The sequence below is a fragment of the Triticum urartu genome, chromosome 3A (genome assembly GCF_056163025.1).
Source record: "Triticum urartu cultivar PI428250 chromosome 3A, HENAU_Tu73, whole genome shotgun sequence".
NCBI classification, from domain to species: domain Eukaryota; kingdom Viridiplantae; phylum Streptophyta; class Magnoliopsida; order Poales; family Poaceae; genus Triticum; species Triticum urartu.
The window spans coordinates 737,730,301-737,739,975 of NC_141875.1; the positions used below are offsets into that span (position 1 = coordinate 737,730,301).

Sequence of the window (9,675 nt, forward strand, 5' to 3'; positions counted from 1 at the left end):
TGCATTGATCTCATGCATCGCCTCTATGCGTCTCCGAAAGGGAAGATCAATGTGCCTCATTTTCTATGGCATGAGATTCGCCTCGCTTCTCTCCAGTACAAGCGGGCCTTTCCTCATGCTCCCTTTCTTCAGGCATTTATCGAAAATATGGCTCCGTTTCCTATTGCCCGCACTCATTTGCATGAGCGATGGGTCATTCCCGCACACATGGCCGATGACTATGTTCCCAAGGATTCTTCCTCTTCTGCTCATCCGTGCCGAACTGTTGCTAGCACTCCTCGTCCTGCTCCCTCCGGATCTGCACCCTTTGGTCGCAATGCTCGCTTTCTTGGGAAGGCCCACTCTACCTTGATGAAGGCTGTTACTTTTAAATGCTCCCAAAATCACGATGTTGTCACGCGCCTTATCACCTCCAAAAACGCTCTGAAGGCTCGTCTGAGAGACTCCGGAGTGTTCGATGTGAGTGATGATGACCATTTTCCTGATGAGCCCCCTTCTGACCTTGGCTTTCCTTCGTGTCCTGAGTGGTCTGACTTTGACGAGGCTGGTGGTAGTGGTGGTCATGATGATGATGATGAGGCTGGGTTCTGATGATGATGATGATGATGTTCTGGTCGCTCCTCTTGGCCCCCTTTTTAGGTACTTGCTGCCAAAGGGGGAGTAGTGTATCCATTGAGTACTGCAATATGTAATATTAACTTGTATTGCACTATGATATGTATCGTACCTTGAACCTTGTTATGATCATTGTTACTTTAGGTTCTATGATGTGAGTGATGAATCTATTTGAATGTTATCATGTGCAACTTGTGATTTGAATGTGTTGGTATCACCCTGAGGGGAGCTCCTCTCATGCTTATTTTTCTTGTGCACATTGTTAAGGGGAGCTCCGCAATAAATCCCTTCGATACTCAAAGTTTTATTTATTTATTTTAGGAAGTACATGTATGTTGTCATCAACTACCAAAAAGGGGGAGAATGAAAGTGCAATCATGCCCTTAATCTTATTTTGATGTTGATGACAACATGCATGTATGGGACTAATCATGTTTATCAAGTATATCTCATGATTATGTCTCATAGGCCGTGTGTCGATCATGACTAAAGACAAATGCATATAACTCAAGATTGGAGATACAAGACAATAGCGTTGGCTTTGTTTACAGTTTGTTCTTGAGTATAGGGATCTCGCACTATTAAGAGGGGATTGATGGATCTAGTGAAAGATTTGCTCAAAACCCACAACTCCATTTTCACCGGACGTCCGGTACGTTACAGATGTCCGATCCCTTTCAGCTTTCCGGTCGTCCGGCTCCCGTCGGTCGTCCGGTGTTTCTTCATAGAACAAAAGTCACGGATGTCTGACCTTCTCCGGACGTCCGGTCCCCGGACGTCCGTTTTGCTCCGGACGTCCGACACTCACTCAACAAAACAATTTTTACGGATATACGGTCCTCTACGGATGTCCGGTCACCGGACGACCGAAATCGTCTGGACGTCCGTTAGCTGTATGCTGATTCGTGGCTTGTGACTCTCCAGCGACCGGACGACCGACGTCTATCGGACGTCCGGACCTGTCTGTGCCACCGGACGTCCGGTCCTGTCCGGACGTCCGACGCCTCCTGTGCACTTGTGTTGCTCAAACGGTTACTTTTCCACCTCCACTATATATAGCCTTCTCCCTTCCACGGGATAAGGTTGACCATTCACTTTGAGCTTCCTAAGAACACATTTCACTCACTCTCTCACTCTTCCACACCAAATCTTAGATCCCCAAGGGATTTGAGAGCACTTGAGAGAAGTTCTCCAATCAAGTGATAGATCCACTCCTTCCCCTTCTTTGCATCAAAGGAATTCGTGATTTGAGCAAGTCTTGAGTTTTTTCCCCATCGTTCTTGTTACTCTTGGAGGTTGGAGACTCCTAGGCGGTAGGAGTCTTTCGGAGAGGAATCGACTCTTGTGATTACCCCCGGAAAAGTTTGTGAGGGTTTGGAGACCACCCCAAGGTCTACCACTAGTGGTTGAGAAACGCCTCCGTGGTGTTGTCTCAAAGGGAGAATAGGGTGAGACTTCGTGGCGTTGGTGTGCCTTCGTGGTAACATCCACCTCTCTAACGGTGACGTAGCTTCCCTCCAAGGAAGTGAACATCGGCATACATCCTCATCTCCCGGAGTTGCGGTTATTCCTAACCCTAACTCTCTACTTGTGGTTACTTGTCTCTTAGCACTTTTGTACTTGTACCTATTCACCCCCCCCCCCCCCCCCCTCCTCTAGGTTCATCTCGATCCTTTCAGCAAGGATACTATATTTTCATGCGAAACAATACTAAAATATACAAAACAGATGAAACTAATCAGTACCATTAAGTTGAGTTACGTACTAGTGTACTAGCTACTTGCATTGAGATTTGTGAGATTGGAATATGAAGAAGTCAGTGAAGTACTTGTGAGCGCGGACTCGCCGGAGCAGGCTCGGTGAGTCATTGATCGCACGCCTAGAGTTTGAGTGGAGAGGGTGCCGCCGAATGAATTGATGGACAGATAGGCGATGGCTAGATATATGTACGTGTGAACATGGAGTGATTACATTACGCATTAGTAATACGGGGGTGTTGGGCCGATGGACAAATGAACAGCTGTACAGAGTCAACATCACACTGACGTACAACCTTTTACTCCCAAAAAAACTCACGTATGGCCTCAGGAAACCAGGCATCGTAATAAATTTTGGATTCTTCGGTGATTATGGTTTGTGAGCGCTCGAAACCGATCGAACACCGAATAGCTATCGAAGTTGCCACCGAACCAAACAACCGTACACCGAATAAGTGGATAAACTGGTTGAATTGGTTCGGTTCGGTTTTGGTTTTCGGTGTTCGGTGTGACAGTGCCCACCCCTAACACTATGCGATTTAATGAATAAGGATTTTAGTTTATGTGACTATACGTGAGTTTATCTATATGACTAAATAAACTATTTTTCAAAGTTAGCACTGATGTTAATGAAATTTTAATGAGACCGTTCTTGCAAAAAGAGATAAGCAATGTTTTTTTTAATTGTTAAAAGTATCCAGGCCCAAGTCTTCCAGGTGAGATTTTTCCAAATAAAATGAGTACGTTGAACGAGCATGTTTGTCGTGTTATACTTGATTATTTTGAGAATATAATTATACTTAATAATACAGTGATAATTCTTAACCCTAAAGGTAATGACCCTCAAAGTTTGAAAAATTATTGACCTATCAGTCTTTGTAACTTCATATATAAAGTGATATCAAAATATATAGTTAATCATCTCCGGCTGATTCTTGAGGATCACATATCTGAAACCAAAACTATATTTGTGGTAGATTTGTGTCGGACAATGCGATCATCTCTTTTGAATATATTTTCATATGATCCAGCATAGTAAAAACCAATTTAATACGCATTGTGCCTAAAAGTTGGAATTTGGGTAAGCATATGATAGGGTGGATTGGAGATTACTTGGGGCTTACATTCGAAAGTTTGGTTTCAACCTAGGTGGGTTGATTGGGTTATGAGGTGTGTTTGCTCGGGAAGATACTTGATTAGGTGCAATGGTGAGCTGCTGGATTTTTTTTCCAAGACTATTTTTCATTGTTAATGGCATTGTTAGTATCTAAACAAGGTGGTCTCGGTTGGGAGATTGACATCATTAAGTTGCCTCAAATAGTCTAGGTATCTCTAATATTCTTTTTGCCAATGACAGTTTGGTGTTTTCAAAGCTTCGGTGGACAAAGATACAATTATTCAACAAGCTTTGACCTTGTTTCAAAGATGTTCCGTCCAATATTTGAGTAATGCTAAATGCTCACCTTTATTCAGTGAGATGTGTCGTGTCCATACTAGGGAAGCGATTATGGAATTGGTGAAGGTAAACTCTAATGCATCTTTTATTCCTGAAACTGGTAGTAGCACAATTAGCATTGTAGCTCGCAACCATTTGGGTCATGTCTTTGTTTCTACATGCAAGCGAATTGGAAATTGTCGGTCAATGGAGGAAGCTGAAGTTGCACTGCTCTGGTTGGCATATCTTTGCTGGGTCGTTTCTACAAAGGAAGACCAATGATACCGGAGCTAGACTGTTCGGTGGTTGCAAAAGAGTTAGAGGCTCGGGAATTAGCTTTGTCAGCCTCTTTTCCTCTCATGTGAGACACCAAGATGGTCCTTGCCGACTTCTCATCATATAAGATCAGCACCGTCGGTGTGTTTTTGTGTGTTAGTGTTGGCTGTGTGCATGCTATCGACGGAGAGCTCGGGTGTGTGCTCATGCTGTTTGTATCCTCTTGATGCTCCATGTGAGCCAATAGAATCCTTACTTTGTCGAGAAATCAGATCTGTATTGTAGGTATAGACTGAAATAAGTTCACCCACGGGCTGGCGCCCTTAGCCAGGAGAGATGTTGACCAGGAGGTGATTGTTGATGTGCCGAGCGACCATCGCGAACTGATTAGAACTGAATGTAACATCTGATGCAAGCTATCCATGGATGTCAAAATGATGTTGTTCCATCTGAGCAAGAAGGTCAAGCAGTAGCTGCAGGATTTAAAATGGACAGGAAAATAGCAGCTCATAGTATGAGATTACTCAGTTAGTAGAAATAGCAGCGCATGCATTCTTCATATATGGAATGGTGAGCTACACATCTGATCACAAACTATCATGAGTATGTACAGCAATCACAGGAAATCACCTTTCTACTATCGTATATGTACATTATAAGCTGGCACGGCGAAGGTAATTTGGTGTGGTGGAATAGCTGAAATAATGGCATAACTCTTCTTCATCTAATTAATTAGGTCTTTCAAGCACTACGAAGTACTAGCCCTATGTGAATAGGAAGAAACTTTGGTGTATGGTGCAATAGCTGAAATTGTGACTAGGTTGCTTCACCTACGGTTTAAGCACTAAAACCCTTGTGTGTGGCACTCCAGGGGTTGGTTGGGATGCTCTTGCATGCCTGAGCAGCGACCTTCACCATCGCTTCAGGAAGGACGCCGGCATTGCAGATGTTTGCAAAGGACCGCATGTGCTTCATTCCATACTGTGCCAGCGAGCCACATTGTGATTCAAAAGCACGCACCTGAAGAAAGGGAGGACACAATATTAGTCATGCATGGCAGGGGCAGAAGAAATTACATGCTCTAAGCCTCTAACCGCATTAACTTTATGCCATATGACGCCTGCATGTATATAACTATATATACAGTTACAGCATCCAAGTTTCAATCCAGAAATCATCGATCCTCAATAATATTGCGATATATTCAGGACAATATTAGTCCTGAATATATATCCCATTTTTTAGTACTATTGCGATATATTCTACAGTATTTGTCAGTCAACTAATAACAACAATTTTATCTACAGAATTTTGTCCCAGTAGTCCAGACAATTAAGAAATAACTCATAACCAATAGGCAATAGAAAAAGACAACAAAAGCATAAGTAAGACCAAGCAAAGTCAAATAGAGCCTTACCGTAGACTTGAGACAACTCCAGTCATCAACAAGAGGCTCACCGGCTGGGCGAACAGTCTTTAGAACCATTGGACCATCCGCAAAACCAAACAGAAGGTTTCCAATCAGCTCGACGCTATTGTCGATATGCGATCTATGACTGGTCATTTCGAGCAATTGCTTCCGAGCATCGTTTTTCTCAGGGGAACTCTCAGCCAATTTCCGGTACTACATGTAGAAGAAAAGAAATCAATCAGTTCCATCTTTTTTGTACTGAGATTATTTATGCATATTCTATTTTTGTGGGTAAAGTATGGCAATGATCTAGGGATGACGTGACAACCAATCAACATGAGATATTTCTCATGAAATAATTATAAACCGTACCTTGTGCCAGAAGTAAACAAGATCAGCATCCCTCTGATTAACAGCTCTTGAGAAGGACGGCAGTGAGTTATCTTCAACAAATGTAGTGTTATTGTTAGCAGGATTTGAGCCGATGTACAAAAAGAGTTGTTGAGCATTCAGGTCCAAAGAACCGTATTGCATCACATGGGAACCATAGCTGTATGAGTCCTGAGCTGCTGTTCTCTTCTTGACCTGCTCAACCATTAACTAGTTATGTTAGGCCCCCGCAAAAAAACTAGTTACGTTAGGAAAGAACTCCAAGATTAATAAGCTAAAATAAATAAATTGGAGTTTTAAGCACTTACCAAGTCATATTGCTGCTTCAGAGATTCAGTTCTCAGGTTGTGCACATCACTGTCAACATTGAAAGTTGCGCGTTATTTAACCACGACTATGAACCATAACAAAAAACCTAGTTTATTTCAAACAAATGACCCAAGGTTTGACTCTGGGTTCAACTATAAAATGGTGAATGCTACAATTACTACAATGGCAGCCAACATGAGAACATGTAGGTGACATTTCATTCTAGTGCAGTTTGATAAGTGTCGTACTAGTTGCTAGTTAATCATTTTGAAACAACACACCTGTACGGTACCGGAAAGTACTAACAGATATGAGTCATGTATATGCTCAAACTGATCGTATCAAACCATGATTTTAGCATGTGAATGAACGGAAAACATGGTACAACAAAGCGGGATACCTGTCTTCCATCCAAGAAATGCTGTACAGGTCGCCCAAGCAGGTGTCATATTCCGGCGGAGGGCTGGGGTACTCGCCAGGGCAATACGTTCCCCAACTGCTCTCCTCTGCGTCCGACGCGGTGGTCGCGTAGACACCGATGTCATTCGGCAGAAGCCCCTCGAAGACGCTCCCGGCTTCACAGGCTTCAAGGTAAAATACCTACAAAATAAGAGTCAAACCATTGCTTCAAGCAGCAAACCATGCAGAGCAAAAATAAACAAAAGGACGATGGGGTACCAGGCTTTTGTAGCTTCCAGCAGCATGCTTTTTCTTCAGGACATCTACAAGATCGTCACCGTAAACGTATGGATTGGTGGGCATCCCTGAAATTCTTACCAGAACAGAAAAACCATGACACTAATAAGTTAATTGTGCACGTCTAGATTTGTATGTATGTATGCATGCATATGAAATATCTGTTCGAACTGGTTTTAGATATTAAAATTCTCGAAAGAAGACAATAAAAGAATGGCAGGTTCTGAAACTGACCAATGACCCCAGGACCCCCATGGTCACTGTAAAACACAAAAATGTGATCATTAGGGCCACTGTCCAAGACCTTGCCGCTCCCACCATTCACAGCGGTTTTATTACCGAGCAAGACAGCAAACAAGTTCTTAACATTAACCTCCTTTCCAGTGTAGTCCTACAATGCAGATTCAGTCAAACAGACAGAAAATTGTGGATACTGGATAGGGATACATGATCATAGGAATATATTGATTCATTCCATTGACATTATCACATAGAAATTTGACATCCAAGACCAACTGGAAAATGGCATAAAGACTGGTCAAAATTTTGACATTTAATGATTTTGAATGAGGTACAAACTGCCATTGAAATTTTTGTTCGTGTAATTTCTAGAATATCATATTCACATTTTTCTGCAACCATCAAACAGTTTGTATCATCCACTAAGGTAATCCATATTAATCTTAGATTTTTACTACATCAACAATAATTACTGGAAAATTTTCCTCGAAGACCCATGCATGATTACCTTAGGGACCCCAGCATAGACATCTCCACCTTGGGGGTGGTTGATGATGACGCCCGGCCTTGGGTTTTCCAGGTTGTGCGCAATATCGTCGTACATGAAGACGATGATGTTCTCATCCTTGAGACCACCCTTCTTTAAGATCTGGTAGGCGTGGCAAATATCTGCCTGCAAAGTGCAAAGTTTCGATCCACAAATTAAACACAATAATTAATTGTCATCAACCCAACGAACCACGAGGAAAAAAATCTAGAACACGCAGCAACACCAAACTGAACTTTTTTTCCAACATATTCTTATTGCCATGCATTGTACCTTCTATCTAGACCGTCAGTTTGTGTGCTGGTCGCATTGAGATATGTGCCACCTCGCCCGGGACTGTAAGCCTATGCAGTGGGAGAGCATGAAACAAAACTAAGAACGGGCCAAGGGCGGGCCAATAGCTTACTTAGTGGGCCATCTTTTGTTATTGGGCTGAATCCAGGTCAAATTCTCAAAGAAAGTCCAGAAAAAAGGACAGGCCATGGCCCTGGTTAGGAGCTCCCCCAAACCCCAAGAGGATCTGCCCCTGGGCCTATGTGAACAGTAATCAAGGCCCGCATATTTCTCAAAAAAAAAAAGTAATCAAGGCCCGCACTCTTACTCGGCTCATGGGCGCACAGTACTGCTGTCAAAGAAAGGACGGGCCAAGGGCGGACTGATTCTGCAGTGATGTAATTTGTGCAAATTGTACGTACGCGAGATTGATGTTAGAAAAAATGCACGATTATTTGGGACTTGGGCACACCTTCCTTCCATTCAATGGTTAACCCGTAATGACAATGTTTGAACACTTGGCCATTTCTGTATAACTTAATAACAAAATGATCCCAGTTTCTTTAGCTCCATTTATCTATTTCTTCTACCCACAGACAGGCGGGGCCTGCATGAGTTGAGACTAGCGAGAGAGCTGCCAGCTGACAGGGCAGTATTGCTTGACATGTGGACTGTTTGGTCGGTCAACAGAGTGCCACGTAGGCGAAATACGATGCTCTATAATGGACTGGTGACCGTACAATCGTCACGAGTCATATTCAGTGACCTTAACGAGCGTATTTCATAGTAGCAGGACAAAACGGTGTACTAACTCTAACCCTCCGTAGCTCATCCATCTCCTAGCTAGCTCTTGAACAGCATGGATAGATAAGCGGCCGGGTGCAGCGCCCGCCGGTTCAGCCACTACTTTCCCATGAAGGAATACTCTTGACCGACAGGAAGAAAAAGGTCGAAGGATCGCGGGAGGAGACGCGAACAAGCAAAGAGTAGAATCCATGATAGCGCGTGCGCACCTGGTGGCGGTAGTTTTGGTAGCCGTTGGAGCCGGCGACGAGGACGGCCCACCTGGTCCCAACGGAGCCGTCGTCCGACGGCAGCCGGATGGTGGGCTGCAGCCACGCGTGCGCCATGGCGAGCAGGAGGAGCAGCAGCGCGAGGGGAAGGAGACGGAAGGATGCCATGGCCACCATGGATGGTGGTTGGGGTTTGGGTTCCGGAAGAAGTGAAACACGTCTTCTTTTTATTATGCGCCGACGCCGGCGCCGGAGGTGATATTTTCTTATTGAATTTCGGCAAAGGGAAAGCGTACCACCCACTAATGATTCAGTCAGCTGTGCATGGCCGATTGGCTGCGCTTTCTGCCGACCTACTACGTGTGGGGTGTCCTCTTCTCCTCGGAGAAATATCGGCCGTCAATTCGAGGCTGGTTTGTCGTTAGCTGGCGCGTCCGGCCCTACGCCTGGCTTGGAATCTCTCTCTCGGCCGTTCACGTCACCGTCACCAGCGTACTGCGTAATTTAACTGGGACCCAGTCGCCTACTCTACTGCTACGTGTCATGTTCAGATTGTTGCATTTTTCCGACGAGAGAAATTTTCAATCTATTCATTAACTATGGCAGCACATAAAACACTAGAGGTAATAAAAATTACAATCAGATCTATGAACCATTTAGCAACGACTACAAGCACTAGAGCAAGCCGAAGGCGCGCCGCCGGCATCGTCCTC

General features: G+C 44.0%; 1 protein-coding gene across 1 annotated transcript; it reads right to left on the minus strand.

Moving 5' to 3' along the window:
• Window positions 1-4,611: 4,611 nt before the first annotated feature.
• Window positions 4,612-9,230, minus strand: LOC125529901 (vacuolar-processing enzyme). Its single transcript, XM_087514421.1, has 9 exons — window positions 8,963-9,230; window positions 7,638-7,802; window positions 7,124-7,280; window positions 6,872-6,957; window positions 6,594-6,793; window positions 6,193-6,241; window positions 5,867-6,079; window positions 5,501-5,707; window positions 4,612-5,103 (listed from the first exon to the last, which is right to left on the minus strand). Exons 1-9 carry the CDS (start codon window positions 9,137-9,139, stop codon window positions 4,921-4,923), a joined length of 1,437 nt encoding a protein of 478 aa, XP_087370547.1. The 5' UTR covers window positions 9,140-9,230; the 3' UTR covers window positions 4,612-4,920.
• Window positions 9,231-9,675: the final 445 nt, after the last annotated feature.

Bases quoted from the DNA above. Each gene is read 5' to 3' on its own strand.
- LOC125529901 (XM_087514421.1), bottom strand. From the start codon at position 9,139: ATGGTGGCCATGGCATCCTTCCGTCTCCTTCCCCTCGCGCTGCTGCTC. The intron at 7,803-8,962 runs GTGCGCACGCGC...TGCACTTTGCAG, and splicing joins ACCAAAACTACCGCCACCAG to GCAGATATTTGCCACGCCTA. The intron at 6,794-6,871 runs GTACCCCATCGT...CTTATTTTGTAG, and splicing joins CTGGAAGCTACAAAAGCCTG to GTATTTTACCTTGAAGCCTG.